Source organism: Motacilla alba, chromosome 13 (genome assembly GCF_015832195.1).
Source record: "Motacilla alba alba isolate MOTALB_02 chromosome 13, Motacilla_alba_V1.0_pri, whole genome shotgun sequence".
Taxonomy (NCBI): Eukaryota; Metazoa; Chordata; class Aves; order Passeriformes; family Motacillidae; genus Motacilla; species Motacilla alba.
Window position 1 is genome coordinate 2,385,468 of NC_052028.1, and position 23,469 is coordinate 2,408,936.

Genomic DNA, 23,469 nt, shown 5'->3' on the forward strand with positions numbered 1-23,469 from the left:
AATGAAAGAAGATTCTAAAAGGTATCAAAACTACCTGCAATTAGTTTCAGGACTGATCTTCAAATATGAAACTTGGGAAAGGCATTTTGGGTTCTGTGTTCTTCCCTGATGTGAGATGATTGGAAAACTTTTAACCAGATGCCCTCATATCATGTGCAATGACCCATGGACTGAGCTGAAAGAAACTGCACAAGACCAAGTCTTAGAAGCCTAATGTAAAATTAGATCTTTTTTAATGACAGGATGTAATTAATATACAACATAGCTCAGGTTTATTGTTATAAAAGCCCAATAGTTTTCATCACTGATCTTGTATGCATAGAAACCAGACTTCCAAAGACAAAATGCTCACAGAGATTATATATGGATTCTGAAAGACATAAATTGTTCAAGTGGTAAAAAGCCCCAAAACTGTAATTTCCTTGTTAGCAAATCTGCAGTGTATTTTGTCATGCTTATTTCATTATCAGCAGGAGGATTAAATAATTTTTTTTCTTAATTTGTGCTGTTACTGGCCACCACAGGTTCTCAATTTTCATTGTTGTGTGATGTTAAAACAGTAACCCCAAAACTGTGGTGGAACGTGCAGATCCTGCCCCCACCAACCCCTGGTCCTCCCAACATACTTCCTTTCAGGGGTTTCTCCTCCTGGACACCCAAAATCAAGGATGTCCGTGGTATCATCTGTATATTAGTTATGAAATAGCCAAATTTCACTGCAGACATCTCAGCATTCCAGTTGTCCCAGAGGGTCCAAATATGGAAAAATCTCTATAAAATCTGGTGAGGTGCCTGATTCAGTCTTCTGAAAACACAGTGAGTGTGTGGGATATATATCCTCCTAGTGCATCCCAGCCTCTTTTCAAACAATTCCAGCAAGAGCTCCTCTCCTGTGAGAGCTTTTTCTCTGTTCTATCAGCTCTCCAGACTGGAATGATCATCACTGATAATCATGCTGGAATGATTATCTTCAGATTATGTTTTGTCTCCCCAGGCACTCAGGCATACAGTCCCCATGCAGTAAGCACCTGCAATAAAGGCAGCATTGGTAAAGGTAATTTTGTGTTAAAACCAGCAAATTGGAGACATGCTGCAGCTCTTGGCTCATTTTAATAGATGCAAGCCTTGGAAAACCAGCTGTGTATGGCCACTGATGAAAAATGAATGAGTCAGACTGGCTTGCATAGGGGAAAATGCAAGCACTCAAAAGAAAAACCAATATTCAATTAAAATCTAAAAATAATCAAGTGTAGGAGATTCCTGTAAGAATTAAATCTCTGTACTGAATTTTTGCCAGAGGCATTGAGAGAGCTATTTTATGATGAATACATTACAACAGTGTTCTTCTGTGTGTTTAAGCTACCACTGTAACTACAGTTGATGAACGTTTTGGGAGCTGTTGGATTAGTCACCAAATAAAAATAAACACCCAAATGTACTTGCATAGCACATTTGCATAAAAGAACAGTTCCTCCCCAAAGCTTGAGGTTTTTTTTCCTCTTGTCTAGCCTTTAAAGCGAATCAAGGATTCTCTTTCTTAAGTAGCACCTTTTTATTGCCAGTAAAACAAGACTGGTAACAAAAGAAGACTCTAAATAGACCACATGAGGCCATTGGTGGTTCATGCTTTGAGATATGAATTCTTTTATTAGAGCTTTGCTGTGATGTTTTAAGATTTGCTGCAGGTTCTTAAAAATGAATAGGAATTGTTCTATTCTGAACTGTCAGCAGTTTGGAAACTTAAAACATCCAGGACATGTCTCAAGAAATCCAGCTGTTCTCTTTGATCCTAGATTAAAGGGCCTTTGGAAATTTCAGAGCTATGTAGTTTCTTACACAGTTCCAATTAACACGACACTTGAGCTTTATTCTGTGAATGTACAATAATGTAGAAAACTCCTTGGAATTCCCTCATCAGCTATATTCTATTTAAAAATACATGTATTGGTTTTAAATCAACATCCTCAACCACATTCAATACTCCATTTATACCCTTAGGTTTAGTAATTCACAGAACTTCAGCTTCACAGATTCTTACCAATAAATCCCAAAATGCATGCATGGCTTGGTTTAAGAAAGATATTTTACTTGTGTTTCATACACAAAAAAAACTGATAATCAACAGTGGCTTAAAAAATTAACACTACTCCACTTTTCCACAAGTGTACAAAAAAGAAATAATGAATTTACATTCAACGGTAAAGCTTAAAGTCCACTCTAATAATAGTTGCATTGACATTCACATACACAAGCACAGAATAAATATTTCAGGATTCTTATAAGAGCATACAGCATACATACAGTACTTGAATTTTACATAAGGAGTGTAAGTAGGGTCAGAAATTCATAATCTCATAGAAAAGTAAAACTAAAATCAGAGAAGGTCGTGTGGGAGGTAACACCAAGGTACTGCACAGAGCTAGCAGGTTAGTAAATCCATTTGTGTGAGGAGTTTGCTTCTGCTTCTTCACATTAGGACAGTTTGTTTGCAAAGGTGTATTCAAAGTGCAGAATAATGCAAAAGAAAAAAATAAAGAGAAGATATTCCTGTATTTATTAATACATGCAAGAGGCAGCCCCCAAGTCACCCGACAGAATAAAGCTGTTATTGGCAAGTGGCCGATATAATACAGATGTTTCAGGCAGTTTTTCTAAAGCACTTTAATAGCAGCAATTGTAATTCATAATGGCTCTAGATTGGCTTCTGTTTGGGTTAAAGGGCATCATATTTCTTTAACATTTACAGCTATATTTCTTTATAAATAAATATCTCAAATAACAAATAGCATAGTTAATGTTACTTTTTTCTCTCTTTTGCATAAGTGTCGTGGAAAAACTCTGACCTTTTCAGAGACATAATGTGCAAAATAATGTGGAAATAGGGACACACAGCATCACAGTTACATTCCTGGGATGTCAGCCCAGCCCTTGTTACTCTCTGAGGGCTAGCCTTACCAGGGTAATGCAGGGCTTAAAGGAACAATTTTTCCAATGGCTTGCTTGGTAAAGAGATAGAATTTATGGTGTCTTAAAGAGCTGTAAATGTGAGGTTTCATTTGAAGCAGTGTGTACAATACGTCATGTATAGGAATCAGTATTTCCACACAGTGACTTCTCAGGGTTTGACAAGTCTGCTCATCTCCTTTCAGACATTTTCTCCCCAGCCTGAACATCTTTGAACATTTGTGTTCATTAGGTGTTTCCTCTGCTGCATATTTACCAGCTCTTCTTGCTTTTTATAATCTGATCTCATATCACCTAGCTGACATCTGCACACAAATATTTCCAATCAGATAGAGGGTGCACAACATTAAAACTTTTAAACCTGTCCTGTAAGTGTCATCAAGACAGGAACACAGGAACCACAGTGCAGAGTCCAACCTCTCACTGGCTGTACTGTGAAGATTCTCCTTTTCGGCGTAGGAGAAAGGAAACTTGTGTCTGCTTTTTAGATTCTGAAAACAAGCCAGAGTGGAGAAAAAGAGTTAACACCAGACTTAATAAAGCTTTTAAGACAAAACCTGTTAAGCAATTTAGACAGACACCGAATTTCCTGCTGATTTTCTCAAGTCTGTACATACAGGAAATTTGTTAACAGTAGGAAGAAGTTGGGATTTGCTACATAGGAGAAATCTGCCATTATTACAAAAACTGGCTAAGAGGGTTTTTTCAGTATAACTCCCTCACTGGTCACTGTTCTCAGTGGTGCTGTTGCCCTTTTCTTTTTTCTCCTGAGTCTTGTTTCCCTTCTTCTTTTTCTTCTTTTTCTTGGTCTCTTCTTTCTTGCCAAAGGTTATGAAGTCACTTTTGTCAATTTGGCTGTTTGGTGGCTCCTGCCGGATGGAGATGATTGCAGGAGATCCTGGGATAATGAATTTGTCTGGCAACTCACCAGGACCACCTTGTTTGGAATTGCCGGGTCCGAATTTAAAGGTCCAGCTGTTGCTGTTCACACCAGCTCCCACTGGGGGGGACACCTCTCCCGCCTCAGGTTCTGAAAAAGTCAAAACAGCAAGAAAAGCTTAAATCATCTTTAAACACAGGCACTGAGTGAGCAGCAGCTTTCTGTTTGAAAGGTTTCAGCCTACAGTGACTCTCGCTCGCCTGGCTGCTCATGTGGGGGCTATCCACTGGTTTCTGTCCAGTCTGCTCAGTGTTTGCATGCACTGACCCCCTCCTCGTGTTCTTGGGTGCAACAGGCTCTGGATCCCATTTTGTCCTTTTGGATCTGAAGTGTTTGCAGTAAGAGATCACTGTGATGCAGCCCACTGTGGTGTTTTACAGCAGGAAACACAGGCACGTGCATTGCATGGCAGAAGGGTGTGTTTGAGGGTGTTGAGTCATTTGGGACAGGGTTAGAAGGGTGGGCAGGGCACAGGGTGACAGCCTTGGCATTATGCACATCCAGGTGGGTATTTTAGCAAACCATCCTGTGATGGATGTGTCCAGGAATCCTCATGCAGGGAAAGAAGGGAGAGTGTCAAGGGCTGGAATGAAGCCAGGCTCGGCTCGGTAGTGCCGAGCAGCAGGACAAGAGGGAGCAGGAATGGATCAGGACAAGAGGGGACAGGAATGGATGCCCAGGAAATTCCACCTGAACTTGAGGAAGAACTTTCCTGTGCAGTGACCGAGCACTGAACAGATTGCCCACAGAGGTTGTGGGGTTTCCCTCACTGGAGATATTCCAGAACCATCTGGATGCAATCCTGTGCCATGAGCTCTGCTGAACAGGGAGGCTGGACCAGATGAGCCGCTGTGATCCCTTCCAAGCTGACCCACTGTGTGACTCTGAGCTGGTGCATCCCAGAGAGGAACCTGAGGCCAAGCAGCATGTGTGTTTGTGTGTCGTATGGATGCAATGTGGCTGAGCAGCAGACACGGCCCCAGAGCAAAACCAGAACGAACTGAACTGCCTGGGCAGAGCCACTGCAGGACTGCTTCCATCAGGGCGCACAGTCTGGGCTCAGAAATATTAATGGTCTTCACAGAATCACAGAATACCCTGATATTCTCTCTAGATCACAGTATTTTATACAGGCACATATAAAGTGAAGTTCTATCCCCAGTTTTAGGCTTGCAGGATGAAGTAAGTTTTAATTTTGTTTCCATTATTTTGATTAGATTGAGTTAATCAGATTGAAATGTTTGCGTATGTTGCTCTGACAAGGACAAATTTCTAGCAAAAAACTGCTACAGAATTAGGTTCTCCTGTGAGAGAAAGCCTTCAGACTTGGTTGTTTTCTTTCCTTTTATACTTTGAACATTTGTTGCAATTTACATAACTGGCAATTTTGAATAGGAACAGCATATCTATTTTAATGCATCATGGTAAGTGTTTTAACAACTGTGATCAGGGGAAAGCTCAATGTTTATGCTCTGATGCTAAAGCCCTCAAATCAGATGAAAACTTTCATATCTACACCTAAAAGTGCAGTAGAAAAACCATGGGACTCTCACCCTTGTTACACTCCTAGCCACACACAAATCCTCAACTCCACACAAAGAATTCCAACACCACTGATCTGATTAAATCTCAGCATCATGTATCAGAGCTGTCCAGCTGAAGAGGCAGAGATGTTTGGGGTAAAGAAGGAGGGGGAACTGTGCTGGAAAACCATTTCAGAAGGATTCCATGTCCCTTAGAAGAGGAGATGAGGACACTGGATGGGTGAGAAGAAACGGAGAAGTCCAAGGTCTCCTGCTGGTTAAAGAGGGCAGGAAGAGAAAACAAAGCAGACATTCTAGAGGGAGACCCCCCAATGTTTTGGCAGCACACACCTGCTGCTGGCTGCTCTGTACCCCTGCAGCCATAATGAAGAATGCTGTATTAACTTCAGCAGCTCCTGTATTTCTTAGTCTTTAATGATTCTTCATCCTCTGTTATGTTGTTCGTACAATTTTCTATTTTATGAAATAAATGGTGTGTGGTGCATGCAGACATAAGGCTCTGTTTTTAGGTTCAAAAGCTGAAAAGATATTTTGCTGCCTGACAACCTTTCTCATGCCTGGCAGCAAAACAAGGCTGGGAAGCAGGATTCCTTTTTTAAGCTTTTCTGTCGTGATGCAGCAGGTCCGTGTGACAAAGCCCAAGAAATGTGTGTACCAAACACATCAGAACCATCTCTGAACACATCAGTGTAAGAGGTTTGGCACAGGAAATCTTTGGCATCTCTGAACCTCCATGGCACACGGACATGACACAACTGCTTTTACAATGTGATATTTAATCAAGAACTAGAAGACACTGTGCACTTCTTTTCCCCCTAAGATTGTATTTAATGATGAAGAAGCTTTGACTTTATGTTCTTTCCAGGAGCTGCTGACGTTGTTTTAGTGACCTTAACCTCTCGAGTCTTGAAAAGCTTTTCTGAAGTTATTATTAATGTAAGAGCTCCTCCATTTTCAGTTGTAGCTTTTCTGTACATTTCCTACGGTCCTAAGTATCAGCTTCAAATTTTTTATATGTTTCCTGTAAGTAACAACAATGTCCTAGAAAGTCCCTCCATAATAAATGCATTAATATGAACCAGCTTTCATTTCTGCTTAATAAATTGCTTTGTTCAGGTACCTTTTGTATCACTTTTGTTTCTCTGAGATGACAAATTACAAAGGTGGAAAATGTGTGTCTTGGCCTTTTTCCAAATTATTAATCAATTGTCTTTGTGCTGCAATACAAAAGTGTGAGCTTTCATGTTGCACATAATAAATTAAGCCCTATTTGACAAATAAATCCTCTCTTTCTCCCAACAAACCCACATAATATGCATTCCAAACACTGGCCCAGACCCAATGCTCTTTTCCTGTTCCTGGCAGGAAAAAGACAGCTGAAGGTGACTTCAAACCATGTTTGACCCAGCCTTGCTCTGACTGAGGAGAGCTCTGTAGCAAAGAATAGTAGAAAAATTCCTTTGAAGAGTAGAGGGTGAGAACTCCGTGGGCTGCAGGGCCACCACAGCACAGCTGGAGCTGCAGTGCATGGCTGGGCCACCTCGGTGTGAGCACAGAAACATAAAATGATAGAATGGCCTGTGTTGGAAGGGAACCCAAATTTCACCCAGTTCCAACCCCCTGCCATGGGCAGGGACACCTTCCTCTAGACCAGGTGGCTCCAAGCCCCATCCAGCCTGGCTTTAAACACTTCCAGGGATGGGGCAGCCACAGCTTCTCTGGGCAGCCTGTGCCAGGGCCTCACCACACTTAGCTTATATTCTTCCTAATAACTGATCTAAACCTACTCTCTGTGGGTTTGAAACAATTCACCTCGTCCTGTCACTCCAGGCCCTTCCAAATAGTGTCTCTTCATCTTGTGCATTCCTGTCAGGGGCTGGAAGAGGCAGTGAGGTCACCCTGAAGTGTAGGAATGTGCCCCCTGTTGATGGCGTGACCAAATTATCCTTTGTCTCCTTAAAAAAGGAAAAAAACCCAGAAGTTTCCCTCCTCAATTTGGTAAAGACACCTCATAAGACCTTTAAGACTTCACCTCAAACATAAGGCTACACAATTAGACAGAAGCCAAAAAGTCCCACCTAAATAACTCACTAGAAAAAGAAGAGAACAAAGGAAATAATCACTTTTGTGGAGTGTTTTAGCAAGTGCAAGAGCCTCTTACCCCTAGCTCAAGTTTTCTCTACAAGAACTTCGTTATTTTGCCTTTTATTAAAACTCTTCTGTTTCCAAGACTACCTCAGAAGTCATCCTACTAATTTTAAACCACTTGAAGTAGCTAGGCTATCTCAGGTCTGATAGATCTTCTAAGAGCTCATAAGACTTAGCTCAAAGAGAAAACTCATCACTGAAGCTTCTTCTCTCCAGGCTGAGCAATCCCAATTCTCTCAGCCCTTCCTGGACAGGTGCTGCAGTCCTCTGATCAACCTGTGAGGCTGAACACAGGCCATGGGACAATGACAGTGACTCGATGGTATCCATTTGGCCACACAAATACAGTAATGTGCCAGAATCCAGGGTATCCCTGAGGCAAAGAATCTCCTGTATGAAACCACTTGCCAGACTAATGGGGTGCACATCCACATCTGCACCACTGAAATCTAATTCAGAGCAGGAAAAAGACCCTTTAGTCTGGTTCTGACTTGGCAAATCAACTCACTGATGAAGTCAGTAACATTTGTGACACAAACATCTGACTTCATGCATCCAAACACAACAAACCCATCCCACCCACCCTGGAATCAGGATTCTCTCAGACTGTGGGGGTTTGCTTGCACCTATGTCTGGTTTTGTTCCAGCCCCTGAATATGTTTGTTGTCCCTACAAACTAAGCATTTTAATACTTCTTAATACTCACTGAGCCAAAGGAAACTAATTATCCTTATAGTTGTGTGGAGAGCTTGCATAGAAAAAGACAGAGACACAGAGAATCTAATGAGTTAATAACCATAATTTCCTACAAGTGGGGCTTCTCCAGTCCTCAGGAAATGTCTCTTCTGCATGATTTACCTGAGAACATGTGTGTTTATCTGTATTGGCAGGCTGGAAGGTCACAGTTCAGCTGTACTGACAAAGTCGTATGTTTAGGCATTTCAGATCAAGGATAAATGTCATTTACTATCTCATTTCCAAGGCATCCTTAAACATCTCTTCTGTTTCTTATCAGCAGGGATTCAACAACAATAGCTTTCTACTTATGTGTCATTTTACATTTAATGGGATTAGTTGTACTTCTCGTGCATATTTTCTGCATCTTTAATTGAATGCTTCAAATTTGTTTATTAAACTTAGAGGAAAATCTAAATAAAACAACCCCCCTGGTTATATTTATAACACTTAATTTAAAACATTACACTTCTTTTCTTCCTACAGCTAGAGAGGGGGGTTGCCAGAGTTCATACATAAAAGCCCAGAGTCTGGTCATTTCCTGGGGTAATTTTTGGGATTACTTTGGACCTTTTCTTTTATTCTCAATGAATACTTTAGACTTCATGTTCAATGACCAAATAATTAAATTTTTAAATGCTTGCATGCAGCAGAACCCAAAATCTAGGCTGCACCTGCAGGTCCTGATGCCTCTTTGCCTGTGTGTCTGCAAGCTAAAATGGGAGATGAACTTTTCACCCCTTCCCTTTCCTACTCACACCGAAATACAAATGTCTCAGTAGACTTTAAATGGAAGCCAGAGCAGCCGAGACTCTGCAGTTGAGTAGGTCACATATTTAGCTGGCATGAAAGGACTTCTAGGCTGTCTTTCAAAATACTTCTTGTTCCATCCCGTGACTGCTGTCTGGAGTGCACAGGCAAACTTACACAGAAAAAAAACCTCCATATCCTCAAATCACCTATGTGAAAGCTGGAGGGAATAGGGTATGGTGCAGAGCTAATGCTTTTTCTCTGCCAGAGGCATTTAATGGTCCTGTATTGTAGCCCTCTGCCTCTCACAGGACTTGAAAAACATAAAAACCCCGGTCAACAGGCACTGCTTCAACAAGCCCTAATTGCTCTGAAACACCTGATTTCCTACACAGTGTCAGATATAGAGGGTCATGTCTGCCTGGAGAAGCTGTGGCTGCCCCTGGATCCCTGGCAGTATCCAAGGTCAGGCTACATGGGGCTTGGAGCAGCCTGGGACAGTGGAGGGTGTCCCTGCCCATGGCAGGGGTGGCACTGGATGAGCTTTAAGGTCCCTTCCCACCCAAACCATTTCAGGATTCTATGTGCATGTGACAGTGTCCAAGATTCCAGAAAGGGAGCAGGCTGCAGGTGAGCTGTGTCCCCTCACTGATCCTCACCTGCGTGCTCCAGGCAGTCCTGCTCTTAGCACACAGGTTTTTCAGAGGTACCCCTGCTCTGTGCAGGAAGCCTGGACACTGACAAGGAACCAGGTCCCTAAAATTCAACCTGTAGGTACCTACATTTCTTTTTCTTAGAGAGTTAAACACCCCTTTCTCAAATTCAGCCACCAGAAATGTAGGCATGCCTAATTGAATTCATGCTATAGTCTATAACACACAGGCACCCCCAGAAATTCAAACCACCTGGTTTAAATGCCTGTTTTAAGAGGTATTGAATTGAAGACCTTATCACTCTTTTTGGAGCCTTTCTTGCTTTCTACAACTCCCTGACAGGAGGTTGTAGCCGGGTGGGGATCAGCCTCTTTTCCCTGGCAACCAGTGGCAGGACAAGAGGATGGCCTCAAGCTGCACCAAGAGAGATTCAGGTTGGACATTAGGAAGAATTTCTTCACAGAAGGGGTTGTCAAGCATTGGGAGGAGCTGCTCAGAGAGGCGGTGGAGTCACCACTCCTGGTGGTGTTCAAGAAATGACTGGACATGGCACTCAGTGCTCTGGTCTGGTTGACAAGGTGGTGATCAAAGGTTGGACGTGATGATCTTGGAGGTGTTTTCCAACCTAAATGATTCTGTTGAAAAAAATCCAAATTTTCTTTGTTCCTCTCCTCTCTCTGCTGCAGACAGCTAACTTTTGGGTAGCTATGAAAAAGGAGCTGAATTCTACCCTCAGGAGCCAGGTAAGCAGCACCATGGCTCAGTGGGTGTTGTACTAACGACCATGCCAGAGCATTTCAGAAAAAAAGAAGTTTGAAACTAATCTCTTTAACAGTGGCAGCCACAAAAAAAATCCTGTGCAACTGTTTGCAACTTCCCCAGCACTAATCCTTTCATGGGATTTTCACTTAGGTAGGCATTGGCATCCTCTGTCCAAAAATGCCTGAGAGCACAGCCATGTTCTTAAGGTGGCCCCATTTCCACCCCTTCAAAGGCCACATTTTAGTTATGACAGCAATGCCACCAGTACAGCTCAGAAGCTCTGGTGCAGAATCTGAAGTGCAGGTCTGCCACTGAGATTTAAGGCGCTGTCTTTCAGATGTGGAATTTGCAATTCACTCAATGGAAGGGCTGGCTTTCACCAGCCTGTAAAACCATCCAAGCTGAGAGGTAATGCTGAGCGATGGGTACAAACAGTCTGAAATTGAGATGTCTCATACATTTGGGGCAAAATGTCTGCTCACAGAACATATCATCACTCAGCCCAGGAATCAATATCCCATCAGGTCTGGGCTATCCCATCAGGCCTGCAGTTTCTATCTCACTGACATTTTTCTCGCTTTTGGGGAGGACACATGGTTTTCCCCTGACCCTGCATAGCCCCAGAGCTCCAATCTGCTGTTTACTGAGAACAGGTGGTGCTCACTTCCCATAATGCGAGCTGCCCATGTATCCTGAGTGTCATGAACATCCTCTCCACCTCCTATGCCTCTGCTGCTTTCTTAAGGAACCTTTGTCAGAAGAGGGCTAACTCATGTTAGAACAGATGTGCCCCTGCTCAAGGGGGAGAAGAGGAAAGCATTTCTGTGCAGCTCTGTCTCCCTGCAGAGACATCTTTGACTGTGTGACATGCTCAGCCAAGACAGCAGCTTGTTTTCACTCTGTTCCACCCCTCCCCACTTTGTCCCTGTCTTTAAAAATTTGGCAGCTCATGGAATCAGAAAATAGAAAAGCTTTCAATCAAAAATTCTCTAATATTAAATTCAAAGGAAATATTTTCCAATTTTCCTTTTCTAGACAGCAGAACATGAGGGCTGAAGCCACTGTAAGACTCAGAACACCCCATCATTAATCAGAGCCCCTTCTGTCCGCAGGTCAAAGTAGCAAAACACATTAATTAAATGAATTTGTTTAAAACTGAGATCAGGCAATAAGCAGGAAGCAAATTGCAGGGAAAGCTAGTCATTAACCTGATTTCTCTCTTCCCTGCCTTCTCTGCTGATGCTGTACTGACTGCAGCTCCTGCCTCTGGCAGGCTTAATGAATATTCACCATGATAAAGAGTCTGAAACAGCACATCCAATGCAAACAGCGGCACCAAAAAACCCTCTCTGTGTCATTTGGAGGATCTCTGCGGACATCCTGGCTTCACTGATCATCCCTAAGCCTTTTTGGGATTAAAAAGCCCATTTAATCTTTCTCTTTTTTTTTTTCAGAAAAACAAAATAAACCAAAAACTCAAGCTCACAAAAAAAAAAAAAAAAAAAAAAAAAAGAAAGCGAATAAAAATCCATCATCAGCATGATAAAATGACAGAAATAGAACTGAAAGACAGAAACACTATTCAACCAGAACAAAACTGAACCAGTTTAACTAACACTGTGCCAAATAATCCCAAACATCACTAATGACTTCCTCAAATTGGAGTATTAAACAAAAACCCAAATAATTCTCACTGTCTGCCCTCCCATTTCTTTGACCTGTTCTGCATTAATGAATCCAGAGGAATGAACAAAATGGAAACTTCTCCCCACCAGGAGCCTGTAGCTTTAATCCAGAGCTTGGGTTTAAAGTCAGTATCATTAAACAGGGTAATTACAGCACAAATGTTGTGGGAGATTTGTAACCCCCCACTGCTCAACATCCAGGCACGGAGGTCACTTCCAGCTCACTCTCGGGTTACTGTCCATGCTGACACTGACAATTAATTTAAATTGAGATTATTTACCCTATTATAAAAGCCCATCTTGCATGGCTGTGTATTAAAGGAATTGTCTCAGCTATCAAATAGCTCTGCCAGCAGAGTCTGAGACATGTGAAAGCATAATTTGATTTGCTGGCTACCACAGCCTGCTGTGAACAGAGCACAGCCCGGGGTAAATGGCTTCCTGCAGCTGCTGGAGGAGCAAACAGAGCACGGGGTCTGCAGCTCCTCTCACTCTTCTTTGGCTACAAAACACTTTTCTCCCCATAAAAATATCGACTTTTTCAGGTAATATCCTTCTACTGCTGTACTTGTGCCAGCGCTGCTCCCACAGGTAGAATTTAACCCCTTTCCTCCCCAAACTGAGGATTAATCTGCTGCATCCCTGAGACTGCATGTGCACACATCCAGGATGCTCCTTATCCTCTTTTGAGCTCTAATCAAAGGCTGGACCTGGGGGATGCAGCACTGAATGTTTGTGTCACTTGAAGAGGGGATTAGAGCGACTTTACTCCTGCAATATAAGAAAAAGTATTTTTGAGGGGTATTTTCCCATATCTGCAGGCTCACTGTGTCTGTTTTTAAGAGTTCATAGCTGAAAACAGACCCCTCCCCCTCCCCCCAAAAAATCCAAACCCCAAATCCAAAATCCAAACCAAACAAACAAAAACACCCCAAATTATTTTCATTTTATAAATGTGTTTTTAATACAGGGTGGGCAGCTACAGCACCAGCCATTCTGCCCTTGTTTGAATGCACACGGGAAGGTAAAGAGCAGTGAATGGTGCAGGAAAATTGAAACTGGAGCTGGGGGAGAAAGCTCTGCCCTTCAGTCCCTGGGAAAGGTGTGGGCAGCGGCTGAGGACAATGCTCCCCTGAAGATCTGTGGTGGGTGGGTCTCGATCCCACAAAGGAAATGCTTTTCTTTGCTTCCATGTCAAACCAGGTGCTGTGTAGCCTAAATGTCCTAATTAAATGTCCTCAAACGCCCTAAACTGAAAGACTAGAGCAGCAAGCAGCTACCCAGACCTCTGCTGAAGGCTGATTTTAGGGGTGCTTGGCAACACATCCCAAAAAGGTGGACTTTGAGTCAGATCTTGAAAATTTTTTGAGCTTTGTGGCTCACATCTTTTGTATGTGACCAGGAGTGGGGATGGCACTCGACCCATTTTCAGGAGGCTGCTGCTGTGGGTGGGGTTTGCCTCTGTTATATAAGGACATGAAATACTGTAAAGAGAGCAAAAGTCACTGCAGAAGACAAAGCCCTGAGTGTCGGGAGGACAGAAAATGTCTGTGCACTGCCTAATCTGCATTATGGAAAGCCAATTCTGCTTACTGTCTTCTGTCAAATTTAAATTAAAAAATAATTTTATTCTAACATACAAACCCTTTTATGTTAGAGACAACAGGCTCACCGAGCATCATAAATCCTGCTGTGAAAGTGAAAAGGAGGAAGCATTTCCTGGCTGCTGCTAGAGCCTGCAAGAGTGCCCTGCAGGCAGCCAGCCCCCTCCTCCCCTGGCTCTCTGAGCTGCTGAACTGAAGCCAAAGCACACACGTGCATCCTTTGCAGGCATCTCCTGCCACTGGAGGCCACTCTGCCTCTATGGGGTGACACAGGATCCACCTGGGCTCCTGTCCACAGCCACCTTCTGCCCCAGTGCCTGTCTTAAAGCCTGGCTGTGATTGATCCCCAAAAAAGGAAAATTTTCCTAAAGCAAAGGCAGGATTAAATGTTCTAGTATTGGATTTCTATTTACAAGGGCATTGAGTGGCAGGACAAGGGGAATGGCTTCAAACTGACAGAGAATAGGTTTAGATCAGATATTAGATAAAAATCCTTGACTGTGAGGGTGGGCAGGCCCTGGCACAGGGTACCCAGAGCAGCTGTGGCTGCCCCTGCATCCCTGGCAGTGCCCAAGGCCAGGCTGGATGGAGTCCTGAACAGCCTGGGGCAGTGGAAGGTGTCCCTGCCCATGGCAGGGGTGTAGAAACAAGATCTTTAAGGTCCTTTCCAGCCCAGGCCATTCCATGATTTTGTGATTCTATGTTTTTCTGGACAGGCTTAGATTGGTTTTGTGTGTGTCCATCTTGGAGAGCGAACACTGCTAAGAGAATTGACTTCAATTCAGTCCCTCCCTCCTACTTCCCCTCAACAAAACTTTATCAATTACCAACCTTTACAGCTCTGAAAACCTTCCACAGGTACCCTTACCTGAGCACAGCCCCCATTACTGCAGGTGCACAGAGTCCAGCACAGCTCCCAAAACCCAGTGGGGTGGGCAAGAGAGAATCCCCTCCATTAACTGAGCACAATTAATGGGAAGACAGTAACTATGGAAACTTGAAGCATCAGTTTTAGCCTTTCAAGGCAGAATCTAATTTTAACCAACTAATTGGGTGCTTGAAGTGGTAGTGAAAGAAAAAGGGACATATTTTTGTCAGTGCTCTTAGAGGCATCTATTTTAAACATGAATGAATGTGTCAGCTTCACTATTTAGAGAGGACAGGATAGTAATGGAGCAGGGACACATGAGAAATGGTCTTAGAGATAATTTTTTCTTACTTTCTTAATCATCTGTGTTTAGCTTACAGACTTCAACCGTTCCTCTTGGGCTCTCACTCCAGAAGCCCAAACCATTGCAGTCTCCAGGCCAGATGATTACAGGGTAAAGCTTTCTGTTTGGATATTCTTTAAAAAATCCCCAAACACACAAAGCTTCAGAGAGTGGGAAATGCAGTTCCTTGTCTCTCAGAGGCTGGAGATGGCTCTGAACCTCAGGGCTGACACATTTTCCCTAGCTTCCTCTGGCTCTGATCTCGAATAAAGGGATACTTTTACCAGTATTTTATAGATGAAACCTGAAACTGGCCTTTTCTCTATCTATGAAGGGGAAGAAAGGGTACTATTAATGTTTAATTTAGTTTGATCTCGTTATCCTCAACTGATTTCATAATATTAAACTATACCATACAGGTACATAAAATTCATTTAGATCTACAAATCCTTTAGCTGACCTACTTTGACTAGTTTATGACTAAACCTCTGCAAACTTCTCCTCTGAAATCCAATTAACCAAATACTAACCAATGTCTATTTTGATTCTCTCCAACGTGGCTGTTAGCCAGCAACCTGCCCTAAAAGACATCTGTCACTGTATTACCTTCCACAAAATGGGGCCATAACACTGAAAACATCAAAGGCCTCAAAACAGACTCTGGCAGTCACAGCACTGTTTCTCTTTCCCTTCCACAATATACATGTCACATTAGCAGCTCCCTATCATCTCCTGTTAGCATCACATCCCATTATTATTCCTTTTTACTGATATGGGATGAATGGAGCTAATAATATTCCACATCAGTTAAAAAGGAATCTTAATTAAATGTGATGAGGAAGTGCTAATACAATATGATAAGCCCCCTGGATAAGCACACTACATAATTTCTCTCTTTTCCAGAATCCTTTAAACATTCCTTGAGAAGAAAAGGGAGGTGACCTTGCAAAGTCTCCTCACATCCCTTCTCCTACTGCAGAAATAGTTTTGCTCTTTCAAGGGCTTGCAAGGCCCACATTGGGAGGATTTTTCTCGGGTTGTAGGTAAATACAGGTGTAATGATCATTGAGAGTCATCTGGGCCTTTAAATCTTTAAAGCAGATTTTTTGGTGCTGATGAGATGAACCTGCCTGACTGCTCTGGAAGTCTGGACCTCCTGGATCATGGAGCCAAACCTTCTGTTTGTCTTCTGCTGCAGCTGAAGGTATCCTTTCAAAACGGAGCCAAATGATGAACTAGGTTTTCAAAGGATTTTTATAGGTGTAATTCTGCATGCAGATCTATGAAATACCAAACCCCAGCTCTGGATGGTTGTTAAAATGCCATTTCAATGTGTTTATGAACCCCCTAACTTGGTCAGTGCTTTATTCTACTTGGCCACGCACACTGAAATCACAAACTGCCAGGTGATGTGCTGTAGAGGCCACATAATACTGAAACAAAATAAGCTTTATAAAAAGATAATTGAGGGGGGATAATACACAGCTGGGGAATATTAGGTATGTTTACCTCAGTAAAGCTAAGATCAAATTGGGCAGCTGCTGGAAATGGATGGCAGCACATTGCAAAAGGCACTTTAGCAGCTGCAGCTGCCTTTGTGACTTGCCTCAGACTACACTGCCTTAAATATTCATCAACGGTGAGTATTAATTCTGGGAGGCTCTTTGAAGTCTAACACACACAAAGTGGGTAGAGCTATCTCACATGATCACTATAACCACTACAGAACAGACCACTCATAATCCCGGAGTATGAGTTAGTAAATTATATGCTTTGGATTTCAATATTTTGATTTTAGTTTTACAGCCCCAGTCATGCTTTAAGCCAAGAACTGCTCCCTCAATGCAACAATTGGAGAAATGGCTCAGACTTTCCCTTCTACATAAAATGATGCTTTACATTATACTCAGGAACTGCTCATTTGTTAATGAACTCTCTTTCAAGAAAGGCTCAAATAGTTGTAGTAAAACATCCAAAACTTATTTAATATTCCTGCCATTTCACTTTTCTGAAGGAAATATTAAAAATGGAAGAACTGGCTTGAAACGAACAGGAAGATCAAATCTGGGAAATTAATTATTACACATAGATTGTAATGGATGTAAAATGGGTATCTGAGAGCAAAAAAGGGGAAATTAACTTTGTTTCCACATTACTGCTTAATGGAGGCTGACTCTGGAAAAAATCCTACCCTGGTTAAATTGGAGAAAATTTCTTTTACTTGTGATCCCTTTAAATGAATAGGCAGGGAAAAAAATCAAGGACAGACTGTATCTGGATTGATAGCATAGTTATTTTCCTTCCAGGAAATGTGTCATATGCTCAGGTAACTAGGACAAGCTGTCAAAGAATAGAAACATTTAAAAGATCTTAGTGTTCATAGAGGCTAAAAGGTGATGTTATTGCTTCTTGAATCCTTTACTTCAAAGGGAATTTTAATTTGCCATCTGGTGGAACCCACATGTAGAATATTATAAAACTATTTTAACACTGAATTAAACTTTACACTTTCATTTTCCTGTTGTAATGGTGTGTATTATATGTGCCCATGTTAATATAAAACTGGGTCATTTGTTTTGAGTTTCTGCAATTCTTGAGGTGGTGACTGGCTTCTCAATTTTACACATCAGAGTCTACTTTCCCAGTACCTTTTTCAGTCCCACCACTACCAGGTCAAGTCATGGAGAACAGAGCTTCTTAAATTATCAATTCTGTATCTGGAAGTAGCTGAGTGGGTGCTGTTACAGAATTTTGAGGAGTGAAAGGGAGCTCTGGAGATCATCCAGTCCAACCCCCCTGCCAAGGCAGGGGCACCTGGAGCAGGTGACACAGGAACGTGTCCAGGTGGGGCTGGAATGTCTCCAGAGAGGGAGATTCCCTGACCTCCACGAGCAGCCTGTTCCACTGTTCTGCCACCTCAATGATGAAGTTCTTCTTCATGTTGAGCTGGAACTGCTTGTGTTTTAGTTTATGGCCATTGCTCCTTGTTCTGTCACTGGGCACCACTGAAAAGAGCCTGGCACCATCCTCTGACAGCCCTTGGAGTGCATGAATTTATATGCATGAATGAGATCCCCTCTCAGTCTTCTCTTCTCCAGACTGAACAGGCCCAGCTTCTGCAGTCTCCCCTTATAAAAGTGATGCTCCAGACCCCTCACCATCTTTGTGGCCTCTGCTGGGCCCTCTCCAGTGGCTCCTTGTCTTTCCTGGACTGTGGAGCCAGGTCTCAGCTTTGGTGAATGGGTTGGGAACTCCTCACTGCAAAGGTGTGAGACCAGCCTGTGTCAGAAGGGGAGCACAAAGTGGAAAATGCTTCATCCTCAGACTGTGCAACCTGACAGCTCCATGAAAGGGGATTTTTTTTCAGCAATTTCAATATACTCTCTTACTGGAAAGGGAAAAAAAACCCCCAAACCAGGCAGCTCTTGCAGCCAAATGCCGGTTGCATGGACAGCAGCAAGAGCTGCCTTTCATTAATCCTGATGTGTTGCCCCACTAAGCACCAGGTGTAAATGGCTGCAACCCTTAAATTGCTTCACGTGCTCTCCATGATCCACAACTGCAGCACCAAACATCACTTAAATGTCTTCCCTTGACACCAGACTTGAAGAAGAAATAGCTTGGGGTAGCCAGTGGAAACACAGACCATGAGAACGAGGAGCAAAAAGCTCTATTTTTATCTCTTCCTGCTGACACATGGAGCAGCACACACTTCATTCAAGCACACACACAGCTGCTCAGTGCCTGGGATTTCTGCAGCAGCTCTGAGGCTGGAGGAAGTGCAGTCAAAGCAGATATTCTCTGTACTGAGGAGGAGAGACGGCACAAGGATGCTTTGAAATGCTCTGCTTGATCTAGCTCATCCTACTCACCAGGGAGGCACATAATTCGATATTCAAAAACATGTGCACATATTTCCTGAAACTAGCACGAATATTTAATACCTCTTCTTGCAAAAACAAGATAATCATGCCTGCAGATCTTCCACAAGCAGCTATGGAGCACTTTTGCCTCAGCAATCATTCAATTTGCATCTCTAGTGAAACAACTCAGTGAACAGACAAACAGATTTTTATCTCTGTGCTTGAGCAGATCTGCCAAAGCTTGAAGTGTCAGTCCTTAGCCAGGGACAATACCTGGAGAGAGGACAAATATTTAGGCTCAAGAACAGAGAGAGAGAGAGACTCTTCACCAGGAACTGTAGAGATAGGACAGGAGGGAATGGCTTCAAACAGAAATAGGGGAAATTTGGGTTACAGGAGAAATTCTTCCTCCCCAGGGTGGGCAGGCACTGGCACAGGCTGCCCAGAGAAGCTGTGGCTGCCCCTGGATCCCTGGCAGTGCCCAAGGCCAGGCTGGATGGGGCTTGGAGCAGCCTGGGGCAGTAGAAGGTGTCCCTGCCCATGGCAGGGGGGTGAAACAAGATGATCTTTAGGTCCCTTCCAACCCAAACCATTCTGTGGTTCTATGCTTCTACTGATATGAGCCATACACATACAGCTTTTAGTATCTGAGAGAATCAATTAACAAAAATTAATTATGATGGCTTTACTCTTTTTTTTTTTCCAGGGGCCCGAGCTTTCCCTTGGCACATGTTTTCTGGAGATACAAACACAACTTAAAAAAGAAGTGAGAGGGAAAGCCTACAATATGTCAACAAAACAACTGTTTGCAACTACAGAAAATATCGTGTTAATTGCTCAGCTGCTCTCTTCAGGGCCTCAGCCTCACCAAAATATACCAAGTGGTGTAAGTGGGGTGGCTTCACCCTCACTGAGGAAGCTCAGATAAACTCATTAATCCATGGACATAGCAGGAATCTTCTGCTTCTCCTTCCACCCAAAGTCTCCCCTTTGTACAAATATGTCTGCAACTGCACCCAAACCTGCAGAGCTTTCTTAAGGCAAAGCCCACTCTTCCCCCTATAAATAACTCAGGAATCAGTTCATACTCCTCCCAAATATCCTTCCCACTCCTGCCTGCAGCTTTGATTTCATGCTTGTCTTCAGAAGCCAGAGTGAATCACCCTTTTCCTGCCTCCTAATCCTCCCTCTGCCACAAAGCTCTGCAGGTTTTCTGCTGCTCCTCCAGGTACTTCTGCTTTGGGCTCAGTAAGAAAAGCTACACGAGGATAGAAAAATGCTGAGCAGGTGGCATTACCATAGTCTAACACACAGAGAAAGGAATCAATCTTGTTCCCTCGTGGCTGTTGTATTTTAAACACAATTAAATAATGAAAGAGCATCAATTACAGCCTGGATTTTCTCATGTAGGTTTTTCTCCCCGTGTGGGGTAGAGAATTCCATGTGAATTTTTCAGTGTCTCCAGTCTTTGCCATGTGGAATTGTGTCATACCCATTCAACCTTGACAGGTCACTTTATTTAAGTATCAGTAGTTTTGTGAGAATCTCAGGTTTCATGTGGGAATAAAGAAACCCCAAACCTTAAAAAAGTAAATTTTGGCTGTTAACACACAAGGAAGCAAACAAAAGGAAGTCACTTGAGGCTTAAGTTTTGAATGTTTGGGATTGGCAGCATAGGACTGACCCAATGCAATTTCATGGTCTGTTTATCCATCCTGTTCTCTAGACCATTATGCATTTTATAACAGGTGCTTTCCCTTACCCAGGCATCTGTGACAAACAGACCATGCTGCAGAGAAAGCAACTGCCCTCATAAATCTAATTCCAGTCAATGAAGAGCTCGTGGCTGAGAATCACAGAACTGCATAATCAATAATCATGGTCTGCAAGACAGAAAAATATCTTCTGATGGCTTCCTCCAAAGCTGTGCACCAGATTCTGGATTCTTTTTCAGTATTTCGGGATTATGCAGCTTCCCTAAAGGCTGTGTGGACCAGCACTGCTATCCTGCATAACTCTCTCTGGCACTTGACCTGAATATGTTTCTCCCGATTAGGCAGTGACATTCTCATCTGGAAACTCTGTTTGTACATTCAAATTGTTGTCTCAGCATAAAGGTGTGCTGGAGTTATTCTGAAAACCCAGATGTGTGACACTGTCTGGGTTTCAAAAACTTGAGTTATTAGCATGATTTGGAAGCTTGCACTCCCAGATTCCAGGATCTGCTGCACCTGATTTCTCCCAGCATGTGTGTTATGAAGTGAGGAGTCTCTGTCCAGTGATGGTGCCAAGCTCAGCAGAGAAAAAATATTTATTAACACCTAAATAAGAATTAGCCAGTGGCTGCTAGCCTGGATTCTTCCAGGTCACAGATGTAGCAGGTCTGCAAAGGAGGTAGAATTTCTGCCCAGCACCTCTTCTGTGCAGCAAACAGGGAACCTCACTGCCAGGTGCAACGATTTGTTCCCTTTCACAAATACTGAATTGGCCTCAACACCCAAATATCCCCCTTACCTTAACTCATGCTGTATATTTGTCAGATTTGCCATGAGAATTGCACAGTCTCAGACCAAATCTTCTGTGTGGGAAAAAACCCTGCAACAGCAGCCACTCTGCAGATCAAATAAAGGCCATTCAAACCAAAATCCTCTCCTGTCTCCTCAGTCCCTCTGGGAAAGCAGGACTTTGTACACAGACCAGAAAGCCAAAAACTCAGCAATTAGCAGGGCAGAAAGCAAGCTCTGCTCCACAAGAACAATTATTTGCCAGTTCCAAGAGTAATACACTGAGTAAGCCAACCTTAACTATTAATCTGACTCAGGATGTGAGTAGTTGTGCTCCCAAAAGTCACAAAATGTTCACAAAAATTAATACCACAGAGTTAACACAGCTCCACTTTTTACCAGGAATTACTCTGAAGTGCAAAATGCCCAGCTCTCTCATTTTGTGCCTGCTACATGCTGGCTGCTAGAGTTTTTGAAGGCTCAAAAGCTGCTCCAGCATTACATAATCACAGAATTAAACCAAATCAAATCTATAATCTCTATGGCTTTAGAAAAAGCTGGGCAAGGGGTAGGGGGGAAGGAAGAAAAAAATCACAACTCTAATGATGTAGAAAAAACAAATAGGCAGTTTAATTTTTTAAAATTAGATGATCCTTAACTACTGAGCTCTGTACATGGGGTTGGTAATAATTACTTTTCAAGGACCTTCTCAGGTATAATGCCCTGCACAGCTCAAAGGAAAGGTTATTGCATGAACTCAAAATGGCAGAGCAAATATTTAATTACTGTTTACTCCAACTCCCAGGCTGCACCTCAACAGTGGAGCCCAATGCAATCCTGCCCACTTTAGCCAGAATCCATCAGCATATTGCCTAAATCCCAAGCAGCAGTATCAAAGACCAATGAAATGTTTGGAAAACAGAAATTCTTTGGCTTTCTAGGCACGGCATATCATTTCAGAAAGACATCAGCTAGGTTGGGTGATTGAACTAAAAATAAAATTTTAGAAGATACAGATAATTGGGGTATTCAATTAAGAGTCTCCTCATCACAACCTCAGCATTTCAGTTTTTTAACAGGAGCAGGTGCAGGCCAGAGGATGACTGGTCAGCCCATGTAAGGAGAGAACAATCACTTGCTTGAGCAGCCTCACTTTCCATGGAAAGCTCTGGATATTCAGGGAAGGTTTTCCCTCATTTTCAGGACTCCAGTTGGCTACACACCCCCTACACCCACTTCTAGGGTATGAGATGAGGATTCTTCTCTGGGCTTGCTATCTTTCCAAATAAAAGGTAATTCAGTGACATTGGGTGATATTTAGATGTCTAGTTCCTTTATTGTCTGCATATATCAACACTTTTTTCCAAGCCCTTAAGCACTTACTCCCAGAAGTGCCTCCTAAAAGCAGAGGCACAGACAGACAGACAGTTCTGTCTGACAGAACAGAGTCCTGGCACCACAGTCAGGAAATCCTGCCTTGGGCAGGTCACCTTGTCCTCAGATGATGGAAACAACTGACATTATTATCAAAGGGCTGCCAATGATGATTCTCAGCTTACCCACAAATTGTACAATAATTATTTAGCTGTGGATTTGCTTTCAATTGTAATGAAGGTAACACTTCCCTTTCTTCACACTGTTCTTTCTGCAGTGCTAGTACTGCATCTGATGGCCACTGCATTTCAGTACTTCCATGAACAGTTTCTCATGGCTCTGTTTTGACTTCAGCTTGCTCTTAGAAACATTCTTAGAGGGTGTGGGAAGGGGAGAACACAAATGAGTTCTCCCTTTTCTCTTGAGAATATTCTCAGGCAACACTGCAGCCACATGCAAGAGTGACTCTGCCTGCTGGGATAAATTCCAAATAACAGAGTCTCCTGGTGCTGGGTTTCTTCCCCTCAGCCTGCAATTGCCCAGCAGCCATTAAACATTAATCCAACATTGGTTTTCCAATCTAGTATTGCTGCTCATCAGCATTGCTGATGATATTGCAGCTGGCAGCACAACCCATCTGCAGTGGAATTGGGCATTGATCAGGCTGCCCAGATGGCAGCTGGATGCCTGGCAGCTCTTTGTGCTCAGGAGATCTACTGAGGCTCTCTGGGT

The 23,469-nt window shown here is 42.9% G+C and overlaps 1 protein-coding gene across 3 annotated transcripts in view; it reads right to left on the reverse strand.

Annotated features, from left to right (window-relative positions):
* Positions 1-202: 202 nt before the first annotated feature.
* LOC119706319 (protocadherin alpha-C2-like) overlaps positions 203-23,469 on the reverse strand; it is a 107,432-nt gene continuing 84,165 nt past the window's right edge. For all 3 annotated transcript variants that reach the window (XM_038149812.1, XM_038149814.1, XM_038149813.1), the window contains exon 4: positions 203-3,994. In XM_038149812.1, coding sequence (XP_038005740.1) covers positions 3,684-3,994 — 311 coding nt within the window. In that variant the 3' untranslated portion in view covers positions 203-3,683. The remainder of the gene's footprint in view (positions 3,995-23,469) is intronic.